General features: G+C 37.1%; 1 protein-coding gene across 1 annotated transcript; it reads left to right on the forward strand.

The window, feature by feature from the left end:
* The first annotated feature begins 9,681 nt into the window (after nucleotides 1–9,681).
* Nucleotides 9,682–10,737, forward strand: LOC102711121 (osmotin-like protein). The gene has a single exon (XM_040529500.1). It carries the CDS (start codon nucleotides 9,772–9,774, stop codon nucleotides 10,474–10,476), a length of 705 nt encoding a protein of 234 aa, XP_040385434.1. The 5' UTR covers nucleotides 9,682–9,771; the 3' UTR covers nucleotides 10,477–10,737.
* Nucleotides 10,738–15,250: the final 4,513 nt, after the last annotated feature.

A 15,250-nucleotide genomic window follows, 5' to 3' on the forward strand; every position in this document is an offset into this window, starting at 1 on the left:
AATAGACGCCCGTATAGACTCGAAAGAAGAAATATTATACTCGGATACCTCCATTTAAAAAAAATATATATTTTTTATCCATTCTAAGCATTCTAGCTAGTCCACTGTATAAAAAATCATTGCGGTGGAATTTATGAATTTAAGAATATATGAATACATTAAAAATTAATAAAATAATAAGGTAGGCGATAATTGTATTATAATTTGATAAATGAAGGATATTCTTTTTCTCTTAATCTTTATGTAGTGAGTGAAAATAAAGTTTTTGTGTGTGATTAGGGAAAAATAAAGTTATGATTGAATGGTACGATTGGTTGAGATAAAGAATATGTAAAAAGCTAAACGAGATATGATTGAGATGAGTATATAATGTTGCTAACTCGCTATAGTTTGGTATAGGTTTTCAACTGTACAAGCTGGTATTCCCACTATAATAAAAAAACTGAAATTGAATAAGATATATTGTAATTTTGGTATAGGTTTTCAACTGTACAAGCTGGTATTCCCACTATAAAAAAAACCTGAAATTGAATAAGATATATTGTAATGAATACAAACGTGGCATAGGTATGACTATATTTCACAGTATTCCTAATACTATTACTAGGATATACTGTGTCAAGAGTTTGATCATCTGTCTTATTTAAAAATATTAAAAAGTTATAAAATTAGTTGCATGTAAAATAATATTTATGTTTTATAATAAAAAAATTAATCAATAATTTTTTTAAAAAAAAGACGAAGAGTTAAAAAATTTATCAAAAAACTCAAAAAGGTTGTATCTATTTTGAGATTGAGCCAGCATAATGTGTTATACTAGCGTAGTACGTTATTAAAAAGGACAAATACGGGCAAAAATTAACACACAAACTATTGAGAAAATGGGAAGGGACCTGCTATTTTTATGGCAGAGAGACAAAACAATTTCTAGTAAAATCAGTGGTTGTTTGCATGCAGGGACTTTTTCGGAGTCTCTCGTCATATCGGATGTTTTGATGTTAATTAAGAGTATTAAATATAGACCGATAACAAAACTAATCGTATAAATAAAGACTATTTCATTAGATAAATTTTTTAAACCTAAGTAATCTATGATTAGCAAATGTTTACTGTAGCATCCTATTCGCTAATTATGGACTAATTAGGCTCAATAGATTCGTCTTGCAAAATATAAGGTGGGTTATTAATAGTGCATGGGACACCCCTCGTTAAAACGTTGTGCACTCTGTACTATCGGAATCTGATTCCAAGCTTTATACTGCTACGCGTGCGTGCTCGTCAGAAAGCCGTCAGAGCTCAGATCATCCGGCCCACGCACATCGAAAAGCTACACAAGATAAGCCACCCATTCATGTCGATCACTCATTATTTATCCTGTCCAAATACATATTTAAGTCAAATCTTTTTTTTGCGCTGTTAATAATTATATCCGTCTAAAATATAATTATTTTGCAAAAATAATCATGAAAAATCGAAGGATACAACCAATCCCTTCGCAGTGACAAAGTGTTTGATATTTCTTTTCTTACCGTTGCTTCCTTTTCTTCTAAGCGCATGCCTAATTTGAAAAGTCCAAACCAGCGGTCTCAGCCTAAAAAAGCACTAGTAGGTTACACATGAGACCACGCTCCTACGATGAGCGAAGCTATGGGAACACACATTGGCCGCGTTCGACGAAGTTAACTTAACTCTCTCGTTTTCCACGTGCATGCTTCCCAAACTACTAAACGGTGTATTTCTTGTAAAAAAATTTTATAGAAAAGTTATTTTAAAAACCATATTAATCTATTTCATTTTTTTAATAATTAATTAATTATATACTAATCTATTACTCCGTTTTCTGTGCGGGGTAAGTTAACTTACCCCATTTCCTACCAAAAGCGGCCTTGTAAGCTCCTTCATTGACTGGTCTTAAAAGAAAAAAAAATATTACTTAGGATGAAGACACACACCTAGGTGCTTCAGGTGGATTCCATCGAAAACTATTTTTTTCCCTTCTCTCTGTTCACACTCCACCCTCCTCTCTCCCCATTCTTCTCTCTAAAACTCTCCTTTCTCTCTCCCGGCAGAGCTCTCGTCTCGGCAAGCTGGCGGTCCATGGCAGCCGCATCACTGTGGTGGCGCTTCGGGGGCGCTGGAGCTCGGCGGAGCAGGATCTCGGCGGCGGCTTCCCTGTGGAGACGTAGCTCTCGGGCGGGGCGTAGCGGAGCTCGGCAGTGTGGGATCTCGGCGGTCGGGGGCACGGGATCTCGGCGCGCGGCCGCATCCCAGCGAGGGCTGATCTCAGCGGTGGAGCTCTCATCTACAGTGTCTTCCTCTCGTCAACGAGCTCGATGACGGCAAATCCAAGCCCGAGTGGCGGCAGGCCAACCTCGGCCGACGCACTCATCTCCGGCTTCTCCCTCACCTTCCTTCTACTTTTTGGGGCTTCACTAACGAGGTTCTCACAGAGCCACTTTGCAGGGCACACGCGCCACCCCCAAGGGACAGTCCATAGTCAACTATTAAGCATGCTCCGATGTGGTGGGCTAGAGCCACACGCCACGTACGACAAGCATGCTGCGAACTACGGGAGCTTCACGGGCTTCATGGGGCCTCATGAGAGCAAATACTCTATCACCTCCTCGGCCCCTATCGTCCTTACCAGGGGCGGATTTACCCCTAATTGTATGTCGCCCACCACTGAAAGCACAAAGTCGTTAGAATCCTGGAAAATTCGCTTTAACAAGGAGTCGAACTCAGGACCTTAAGTGCTACTAAGTTTTTTGTAACCACTAGGCTGCAGACCCTTTCGCATGAAACGGCTGTTAATTATGTTGAAAATATTGCTGATTGAACCAAGTGAATTAAGTGGGTTGCAAACACTGGGTGACCCTTGCATTATGCACAAGTCGGGCCCACCACGGAAAATTAGATCTGTACGGGCTTTCTGTGGGGCCCATCTTCTCCATCTCGGACCACAGCTACGGCAGGCCCACTAAGCCCATCCAATCTGTCTGGACCGTCTTTTTTTGGCCCACGACATTAATTGGGCCGTTCTTTCCCCCGTCCGGTCCATAATAGACCGTCTTCTTCTATGTTAGCATGGTATTAGTGTTTTGTTGTTATATTACCTCAGCCCCTCTAGATGTTCGACGTCGTTAATTTTTTTATACGCGTTTGATTATTTATCTTATTAAAAAATTTTACCAAATATGTAAAGCTATATATACATAAAAATATATTTAACAATACACGAAATGATATAAAAATAATTAATAATTAAGTAATTTTTTTGAATAAGACAAACAATCAAACATGTATAAAAAGATTAACGACGTCAAACATTTAGGGATAGAGGGAGTACTTCCTTTCCTTGTTTCCATAAAACCCTTGTTTGATATGGACAAATAATTGTTCACTACTACCGCCCAGTACTGTACCTGTTACTATTTTCTCTTTTCTTTTTTCTAATACTTGTCACTGTTGACTAATGCTTCAGTTACAAAATATAGCTATCTTTGTAATAGCGTTAAGTCAAAATTTTAAACTTCGACTATAGTTATAAAAATTTAAAAGATCGATCATGTATGAATGATATTACTAAATTATCATTAAATAAACTCCCATAATTTGCTGCTACTATTTTTTGCTTAGGATAAAATATTTTTTATAAATATTATTAATCATAGTAATATCTCGAAGACTGTGTCCAAACCTAAAAGTAGTTATACTTTAGAACAGGAGAATATCCCCATTTCGATTTCGATCATTAATTACTTCCAAATAAGTGGAGTATGGTGAATGGGAACTTCATGGTTCTATCTAGTATGCCATACATTTTGACTACCGTATATGCTTTAGTTTTTTTTTACCGAGCCATCCAAGTTTGAAAAAGAATAATGACAGTGTCCATATATATTAGAGCAGGTATGATAGCAAGTTATAAGTCAACTATAAACATATTTTATATAGGTAAAAGAGAAGAGAGAATGGTAGTTAGCTACCAGCTGCAGCACGGACTCGAAGACGCGGTGTGTATAATATGTGAGACCATGTATTAATATTTTATAGGTAACTATTGTATGAATTAGATATTAGGTTAACTATAGATACATTTTAGCCAATTGTTGGCTATACTATTCAACGTGCTCTTACTGCAACATATTCTTCCTCTTGGCATTGCTTCATTCAGGGTGAAAAAATGCAAAAAAAAAAAATCAAAAGTATGGATAGGCAGAGTAGATTCCAAGGCATATCCAGCATGCATTCCATCTCCACACTCCCCGTCATCGTTCTTATCCTCGAGACACTTCTACAGTTTGAAAGCTGCACGTGTGAACTTGCAACCTCCCACGTGGCCACTGCATTAATAGTGGAAGCTGCCGTATTTACAAATAAAAAATATATTTTAACAAAACTTTTAGTGATATATAAGTCAAGGTAAAAATAAATTTTGTCAAAAAAAACTCCTCAAAATTAACTTAAAATTTAGGTTAAAATTAAAATTAAAATTTATAAGTATAAATAGAAAAAAAATTAGAGTGCCAGTGCATTAAGCACCAAGTACAGCGGAGTTAAGACCAGTCTCAATATATATTTTATGCGAGTGTCATGCCCATTAAATAGAATGTCATATCAGTAAAATTGATGATTTGGCAGGATCATTAAATAAGGGAGTTTCAAGAAATAAGAGATTAGTTTTATCCCCATAAAACTTATCTGGTTTGGTTACCTAACTTAAGTAGGGTCATCAGGGTGCACATAGGATGTGGAGGGTGCCTAGGAACTTGATCTAATTTTTTAATTGTCTACTTTTATCACATGTGCATCCACTCGGTTCAAGATCATACACACACTCATGACAACCTAAACTGACTTCAAATAAAAGTAAAACAAGCAGTGACATCTCTCTCCATTTTATTCTCTAGCTATTCTCTCTGTCTTTAAACAACTAGCATTGGACGCTATTTAGTTTCAAGCTTTAACAGTTCATTTTCTTTATAAAAAGTTGAAAACGGAAGGAGTATGCAAAGTTACAAACTACTAATTATAAAATTCATGAATACATTTGAAATAAGGCCTTTTAGCTTTTGAGTATTTGATTTAGACATGTTTAGCTTGAATGCGTAGAGTAAGAGACATGCTAGTACAGAATCTCAGAAAGAGGCCTGAAAATCTGAAAAAGGTTATGCATATGCGTCTGTTCATGGTACGAAAAGAGGCTGTCTTTTTTTTTTTTTTCTGTGAGAGAGAAGGTTGCGAGAAAAGGCATATGCTTGAGCCTCACTCGAGTGGGCCCGACCGGAGGCATCATGGCTCGTCATCACATTCATGAGGTGTTTGTTTGTATGGGCTAAATTTTAGCCACTATTAATATCGAATGTTTGTATGTTTATTATAAATACTAAATATGGTTTATTAATAAAACCTATCCATATTCTTGGACTAATTTGCGAGACGAATCTAATGAGCTTAATTAATCGATAATTGCCTATGTGATACTATATTAAATATTTGCTAATTATAGATTAATTAGGCTCAAAAAATTCGTCTCGCGGATTAGCTCTCATTTATGAAATTAATTTTTTATTAGTCTATATTTAATACTTCAAATTAGTGTCTAAACATCCGATGTGACATAGGGCTAAAAAGTTTAGCCCCATCTAAACAACCCCTAAATTATGGCGCCAAATTTAAGCCCCCAATGGATTAAATTAATTAAGCAGCCTAACTACATTAGCTCGGAATTGGATCCTGGCCTGTCAATCTCTAGGCTGGGACAATATGCTCCCTGCACTTGAAATGACTATCAGCATTGGTTAACAGTAGTACTCGCTCCGTTTTATATTATAAGATTTTTTAAATTTAACTATATTCATTTATATTTTAATATACTACCTTCGTTTCATATTATAAGACTTTTTAACCTTGTCTAAATTCATCAATTGATGTATGTATATATTTTATATATATGTCTAGATTTATTAGCATCCGTACAAATCTAGGCAAGATAAGAAAGTCTTACATTATGAGACGGATGGAGTATATGTTTTATACATGTGTGTGTATATATATATATATTCATTAGCACACATATGAATATATACAAGGTTAGAAAATCTTATAATATGGTAGGAATATAATAATCTAACCGAGCGATAAAACTCCAGGTAACGAGTAATCTAATACTCTTGAAATGCTTATAATTTAAAACGGAGTTAGTACGTGCGAGGAAGAGCAAATGCTATGAGTTACTTATATTGCACTTTTACATGCATATGTACCGTCAGCTTTGATTGGTTGAGATATGGTTCATAAGTCTACAGAATAAACGAAGCAACCAACAATAAATTATGAGAACTTTCATAAATGTATTATAATCATGTCAAAAGCCAATTCTGTAAAATATATTAGGGTAAAAAGGCCTATAAAAGAAACTACTTTATCCGGTTATATAATATTTATCAATTTGTATAATGCTAAGATCAAACTTTTATAGCTTTAACTATATAAACAACTTTTAGAACATTTACTTTAGAAGCATGGAGAGTTGAAGACTATGGATGTGTTCTTTTATCGCTCGAGATAAAAGATTCTCAGTTTTTTTACAGCTACTTATTGGTGCAAATGATGAAATCAATCACTATAATTTTGAAAAACTATTTTAAAAATATGAGAGGATGAACTTCTGCATATAAACATTTTATTAAAAAAATACGCTATTTAGCGATTTAGCAAGTATGCATGTAAAATCCGAGAAAAATACTAATAATAGTTGGGAGAGAAGAACACAGATTAATCCTAAAATATAATTCAATATATAAAGTCATATGTTTGTTTTTAATTTTTATATTATAATAGAAAATAATGGTTAAAGTTTTTTTAAGACCGTGTTCTTAACGAGAGCGGTATTAGGAAACCGGAGGAGTGCAAGATTAAGCTGCAAGCTAGCACCAAGTTGACGAAGAGAGACAATCGAAGAAGATAACTCACACTGTGTCCTAGGACCACTTGAGGCATACTCGATCGTTGGTTCTTGGAAGGTTCTCGATCACGATCGAAGAGCTTACCACGTGATTAAAGTTTGCAAATTAAATACACACGAGCATGGATGCAATCACATGGGCAGCTAAGGCTTTATACATGCATGCATGAAAGAATGGAACATTGATCAACAATATAGGGCCATCTATTGATTTATAATTTCAAAGGGACAAATTCATCCATCGATTTTGCGAGACAATATTAAAAATAAAATCGAACGACAACAAATAAAGCTAAGCATGCTAGCACGAGGGCAATAGAGTTTGAAATAAATCTAATGAGAAACAGAAAAAACAGTTGATAGATTTAAAAATCTCAAACGATTGATAAATATCGAATCCGATATAACTCTGTTTTTACTACATACCCACCAGGCTGAATGTGACCGTGTAGGAATGTGACCGTGTAGGCAAATAAATAGACCTGGGGTTAACTCCGGTGTATTTTACTGATAATATAATTTAATCCATATCATTGATCTATATTTTTATCGGACGACTGCAAGCAAATTATACTACCAATAACAGTATTAGATGCATTAGAAATTTGAAAGGGTAATATTGTCCTTTTTATTGGAATCTTTATTTTAAAAAACAAAATTACAAAATACTGCTAATCAACTAATTAATAAATTATAAAAATATTATTTTTTATTGGTAGCATAATACTATCAGTAAAATCCACCGGAGATTTGCCCACTTGCCCAATAGACACTTAAACTTCAAGGTTAGCTTGGTTTACTGCTATACAAAAGATATTTTTGCTGGCGGCCAGACATCTCGCCAGCAATTAAAGTAAGTGAAAATCCGGCATCCGGCTGCCAGTGAAAAAAATGCACATTGTCTGCTCCCCTAAATATTTTTTTGGTATATTATACATGTTAAATGGCACTATCTCTATCTTTAAATATAAGTGAGTATGAGGATAAATCTAGACAGGCATGGTATTTATCTAGATTCCTCCATCTCTTACATTCTACAATGGAGGGAGTAGTACTTCATGTACTTCATTAGGTTTAGCATATATGTTCACTTTACATGAGGGTATATAGGTTTTACTTTAACACATTAACATTATGATACATCCATCAAACCTATTGAATAAAATCTCGTGTAACGTGGTATCAATTTAACAAGTTCCATAAATTGTACTCATATTTGATAAGATCTCCATGCAATTTTTGTGGAGAGTGAACTTTTTCTTTGAGAATTTGGAGAGTGAAACTTATTTCAATTCCTTCATGTGTGAGGTGAGAATAAAGTATCAAACAATGTGTAGTTTACTCAACATTATTAATATATTCGGAAACGACCAAGTTAGATACCTACATCTCCATATTTTCGTATTTGCTTATACTTATAAGACCAAATTTATTTTTTTTACGTTAAATTTAGAGTTGATTTTAGAGTTTATCATATTTTATTTTTGCTAAAAAATGTATATGAAATTTTTATTTATAAATTATTTTTTCTTTATAAATATGTCGTTGTTTTTTTTTAAAAAAAAAGATGACCCTAGATTATTATCATAGTCTTCGTAGATATGTAAATTCATTGTTTTGAACCCAGAGGATAACAAAAGAATCACGACCTATCAACATATTCAACCGAATCCTATACGGCTATACGATTCCTGTCCATGCACATCTCTGAATTCCTCAGTCCCAGTGCATGCTTTTACTACTGAAGATGCATTAATCAATACATTTAATCTAATCCACAGCATGCAGCCCAATGTTTTTGATCTCACCAGTAGCTAGCTGCATCGACCTTGCGGGTCCTCTTGGAACAAGAGCAGGTAGACTGGTTATATACATATTTAAGGAATAAGAGAGGAGAAAGAAAAATAGTGAGTTACAGATTTATAGCTAGCTGCAGCATAAACTCTAAGATATAATGTGTATGACAGATGAAACATGGTAGTATATGTTTTATAGATAATTATTGTATGAATTAATCATTAGATTGACTATAAATAAATTAGAGCTAGTAGTTAGCTATACTATTAAACTTACTCTAAGGGCAGATACAATAGCAGACTATAAGACAGCTATAACCATATTTTAAGAAGATAAGGGAGAATAACAACGGACTACAAATTTGTAGCTAACTGCAGCACGAACTCCAAGATATAGGTGTATGACAAGTGAGACCGAATACTAATTGTGTAGTATATACTTATAAATAACTATTATATAAATTGACTAGTAAGTTCGCTATATACGATTTAGGGGTTGTTTAGATGGGGCTAAACTTTTTAGCCCCATATCACATCGGATGTTTGGATACTAATTTAAAGTATTAAACATAGACTAATAAAAAAACTAATTTCATAAATGAGTGGTAATCCGCGAGACGAATTTTTTAAGCCTAATTAATCCATAATTAGAACATGTTCACTGTAGCATCACATAGGCTAATCATGGACTAATTAGGCTCAATAGATTCGTCTCACGAATTAGTCCAAGATTATAGATGTATTTTATTAATAGTCTATATTTACTATTTATAATAAACGTCCAAACATAGCAACAGAAACTCAAAATAAGTCCCTCGTCCAAACACCACACCTTAGAGTACACTATTTAACTTGCTATAATGCTCTGGAGTTGTACGCAGTAAGCATCCAAGCTACGGCAATGGCGGCCGCTACCTTTCTCCTTTATAAAAGCTTAGCTTTCACTCCACCCAAACCCATCTACCAACTCACTCTTTCGAGAGCCGTAGCCAAGAAGAAGCACCTCAAATGGCCAAGAAGCAGCAGCTCGCCGTCGCTCTCCTCGTCGTCGCCGTCGCCGTCGTGGCGGCGAGGACGGCGGCGGCGGCGGCGACTAAGCTGACTATGCACAACCTGTGCACGTACCCCGTGTGGCCGCTCGTGACGCCCAACACCGGCTTCCCTTCCATCTCTGGTAATAACGTCCGGCTCGACGGCGGCGGGCGCGGGCTGGTGTCGTACGACTTCCCGGCGAGCTTCTGGGCGGGGCGCGTCGTGGCGCGCACCGGGTGCGCCGGCGGGGCGCCGTCGCGGTGCGAGACCGGGAGCGCGCCGCCGGCGACGGTGGTGCAGCTGGTGGTGCACTCGCCGGAGGGCGGGCAGGACCTGGCGGCGTACAGCGTGAGCCTGGTGGACGGGTTCAACGTGCCGGCGGTGGTGAGCCCACAGGCCGTCGGCGGCGGGCAGTGCCCGGCGCTCGGGTGCGCCGCCGACCTGAACGACCGGTGCCCGCGGTCGCAGCGCGTGGTGGGCGCCGGCGGCGCCGTCGTGGCGTGCAGGGGCACGGCCGGGTACTTCAAGGAGCGGTGCCCGCTGACGAGGACGACGGGGAGCGACGTGGAGCCCGTGCCGCAGCGCTGCCTCGCCCCCGGCGAGCTCAAGATCGTCTTCTGCCAGCCCTCCATGGTCGCCGCCGTGCCGGGGCTCATCCGCACCGTCGTCGCCAACATCTAGCCGCGCCCGTTAATCACGACCCTCTAATTACCTCTTATAATAATAATAATTAATTAGTGGATCGAGAGCTAGTTAATTAAGCGCCCATATATGCAAATGTGGCGCATCCAGCGGTCGCCACCTGTCCGGCCGGCGCAGTACGTTGTTGGTAGGGAATAACGTTGTGTAGTTGTACACGTATGCACACCGTATCTGTGTACGTATGTATGCACCGTGTACATACGTATTAGTGGTGTACGTCTACATCGAGTAGTTGTGCTTTTATTAACGTGAAATGCCCCCTGATGTTGTTGGTTGTCACCATGATGGCATGATGCATATATGCTGTTGTGGCCTTTTCTGGACGATGACAAAAATTATTTAATATTTTGATAGTTATTTAATGATAAAAATGATCATATTAACTACTGTAAAGCTACTGCTAACTTCGTACCATAATAATCTCATTTTTCATTTTTCTGTGTCTAATATTTGACCATTCGTCTTATTGGTGTCCGAAATTCGTTTTTTTATTCACGTCCAAAAAACCCTTACGGACATCCAGTTAAACATTTGACGTGTCACTTCTTCTAAAAATTTTCTCAATCTAAACACCACCTTATATTGGCGTCAAGATTCAAACTTCGGCTTCGTCTCCGATGAGCTTTGGTGATCCCAAACTCTTGCGAAAGACGTGCGAATTAGGTTTTCGATGTTTGGGATGGGTGGAAGAGGGGGTGACCGTTCGTGCGTGAGAAAACGAAAGGATAAAAAAGAAAGATGAGGGTGATAGTTCCACTGGTTTCGGTAAGAAGATTTGGTCCAAACTGACCAGATACCAGTAATGCATGTCAACATTTGCTAATTAATCTTGCCATCTGAACATCCAAACTGACTGGTGATACCATACCATAGAAACAATATCCTGGATAATACTACACGGACATGTTAGCAAAATGATTTCTCGGGTATTTTTAAATCTCGACCATTCTATCCTAACCCTCTATTTATTTTCATTTCTCAATTCCAGCAATTTTATCATATTTGAGAATATACTAGAAATGTGTCACTGTTTTCTATGTAAAATTTGATATCTTCTAATTTTATATAGAAAACAGTAATATCTCATGATATCTTCTTAAGAATAAGAAAAAATGCCCCATTATCAAACATGCCCTATAGAAGCAAATAAGCTGGATGATGCTTCTGGCATGGAAATAATTTATTGCTTTGATCAAAATGTTTCTACCGGTTAAGAAGGACATAACACATCGGCACAGCTGAACGAGTGACGCAGCCATTCATCTCGAGATTTGGGGAGACACGGCCCAAAGAAAATCTTGAGATGGCACCAGTTCGGTTGGGCTCCTCAAGACAAAACAGGCCCGGCCCATCCTTGATTGTTCTACCGGGCCGTGGGCCCTGGCTGGTGCGGGGGCCATAAGAGTTAGGCCGGAACGGTGTTGCGGCCCAGATTAGATGGATCGGAACGTGCGGCCCAACCTATATGGGCCTCAGCTGTATGCAGGCCGCAAGGCCCGCAACTGCAAACGAGAAAAAAAAGCATGATTAAAGTATAAAAAATGATAAAAAAAGTATTTAATAATAAATAAAATGATAAAAAATAATTAGGTAGTATATATGAAGAACTAAACTTAGGTTGAAGTAAAAGCCGGATTATCTGTTATAAGAAATATGAAGAACTAAAGCATTCGTGTGTTTTGGCCAACTAATAAGGGTGCAAGCTAAGGACATTTGCAATACAAATGAAATAAGTCCTCTAGGGCATGTACAAATATTTCTATTAGCTGACTCTCTCAATCGTCACGTAAGTAAATTTGGTGGCGTGGAGGAAAGAGAGGGAATGAGAGAGAAAAGTTATTGTCATGCATAGCAACGGCTTAGAGTCGACTCTTAGCATTTATTAAAGAAAACTTTCTTGCATGTGAATATATAAAAAAGAAAATAGCTTAATAAAAATATTTTATTGCATTAATAAAGAGACCACACCTGACTCTACCTTTGTACGTATCATTTTGAAATAGACTTTTGTTGCTGATGTGGCTTGAGATAGAGCCCATAATGTGCTCTCTTGTTTAACGTGCCCTTATAACTTGGGAAGTGATCTGTGTCATTTAATTAAGGTGATGTCCAATTTTTTTATGTCATGCAAATAGCGATAACAAACTGAATAAAAGTATATTTCATCGTAAACTTGCGAGTTTAAACGTAAACTACACGAGCTAAAAAAAACCCAAACTGAACTCTTGTAGTATACTTTCACAATTTATATTTGTCTATCGACTATTTATACGGGTCAATATATATTTATATTTATAGAGTGATATATTATATATTAAATGATCTATGCTGCCAAACATTTTCATAACTAATAACATCATTTCCCCCCTTTGATTTAAAGCAATTATCTTTTCAGACTTACAACTTTGTCTATGCATAAATCTTTTTTTAAGGGTACCAAGATCCTGAATTCAAATCTTTATAGGAGCATGAATTTCAAATTGAATATTCTAGGAGGCTAAGTCCCCTACTTGTTTTGAAAGGCTAAGTTTCTTAATTAAAATAATGGCCGTATATATCCGGTTGAATATAGTGGCGGCGTAAAAATACAATTCTCTAAAAAATACACAAACCTTATTTTATGCAAAAGAAAACAAAACTTTTTTTCTCTTGTATGTGCAGTTGTGTACGTATAACTGCATAGGTACACTATACTTACACCAACAAATGCACAGTTACACTATACTTGCACCCACGAACGCACTCAAAAAGATCGGGACTGTATCAAATCCCTACCCCAAAAAAAAAAACAATTGCAAAGGCGACACCCATGCCTTTTATCGTATGATTTGCGTAATTTTAAACATGTAAAACACTTCATTTCTCACATGCTTTGATTTGATAGTAGAATCAAGCATACTAAATACAGCCATACAAGCACTTTTCATCTCCCTGTCCCATATCGATCGCTGCCAAGGTTTTGGTTTGGTAGCCTAGCGGTTACAGTGACCTGAGTAGCATCTAAGGTTCTGAGTTCAAATCTTCATAGGAGCATAAATTTTAGATTGGGTATTTAAGGGGCTAGACTCTTACTTGGGCTAAGTTCCCAGAATTTCTGAAATAAAAAAAATGGCTGCATATATCCTAGTGGATATAGAAGCCGGGTAAAATACCCTTCTGTAAAAAAAAAGTTTTGGTTTGGTATTGCAGCATGCATCCAACCTAGTACTGATCCTAGGACAATGGCCGTCACCTTATTCCCCATCACCCTCGTCTACTTGTTTCGGTTTATGTTTATAAATCAAAATTTAATTTTTCAAGTTTAAATTTAGAGTAGATTTTGGTTTTTTTTATTATAATTTATTTTTCATCGCTTGCTTTTAGGTCGCTATGAACACATATATAAAAAATTTTACTTATAAATTATTTTCTATTTACAAATATGAGATTTGCTTCGGTCCAACAAAAAATATCTCGAGTTACCGGTATCTCGAGGTATCAAATTATTTTTGATTGTTGAATCTAACGGTGCACGTTCTACTCAGCTAAATCCAATGATGAAAAACAATTTGATACCTTGAGATATTTTTTTATTGAACTAAAGCAAATCTCTACAAATATACTGTTTAGATTTTTTTTCCCATAAAAAAACGAAACAATCACCTTCTCCTTCTTCTCCTTCTGCCTATTTCAAAGCAGCGATCATGTGTTCATCGATCACACAGAGAAATGAGAACTGAGAAGAGGTAGGTACTAGGTAAGGTACGTAGGACGTGGTATTAGACATGGCCGAGAAGCAGCAGCTCGCCGTCGCGTTCGTCGCCGGAGCCATGGCAGCATCGTCGACGGCGTCGGCCGCCATGCTGACCATGCACAACCTGTGCCCGTACCCGGTGTGGCCGCTGGTGGCGGCCGACGTGGGGTCCCCGGCCATCGCCAGCGCACGTATATATATCCCGCGTACATACGTATGTACACGGTATTTTAATATGTATACGTATTTGTTGTAGTCCACCGTATTATACTCGTTTTATGTAATTTTAAGCGATCCCATTAATAATCTCGCCATCGGAATACAGAACCTCCCTTCTCTCGTATTTAACGGTGTATTATACATTTATACTTGTGTCTACATCGTATTTTTTAAATGTAATTTTAAGCAATCCCTTCAAAAAAAAAAAATCTCGCCATCGGAATACAAAATCTCTGTTATGTCGTCTTTATGACCTTTGACACCCCAACTAGGTTTTTGGATTAATGAACAAAATTTATAGGTATAAATACTCCTTTTGATTTTTTTCAACGCAGTTAACTTTTTGATTCATATTGAACGGAGTCAAAAGAAAAAAACGAAGGAAGTACATACTAACAAATTCATGAGAACACATGTGAAGCACATGTTGGAACTAGAGTTCATGTTAGGGAAAATTAGAAAGATGCCATTATAATTTTACGAAATTATAGATATGCTATCTTAGTCCACGTGTCATTGACTCATGTGAGACTTACCTGTCATTGAAATACCATTGACATATTTCTAAGTTTGTAAAATTATAAGGCCACAGTTGCAAATTTCCCTTTATGTTATCGTGGAGAACTGGAGATCTTAAAAATCGCCGTCCGGTAGAGCATTATTATCGCGTAATTGTTATACATTATTATCGCCGTCCGGTAGAAACATAGTCTGTAGTGGATTTAATGAAATTAGTTTGGTGATGTGAATTATATCTTTTATGAATTTAATCAAACTCGAAGATGGTTGACATAAGATAAA

The sequence above is a fragment of the Oryza brachyantha genome, chromosome 12 (genome assembly GCF_000231095.2).
Source record: "Oryza brachyantha chromosome 12, ObraRS2, whole genome shotgun sequence".
NCBI lineage: Eukaryota > Viridiplantae > Streptophyta > Magnoliopsida > Poales > Poaceae > Oryza > Oryza brachyantha.

Coding starts and splice junctions, on each gene's coding strand:
- LOC102711121 (XM_040529500.1), top strand. CDS start 9,772: ATGGCCAAGAAGCAGCAGCTCGCCGTCGCTCTCCTCGTCGTCGCCGTC.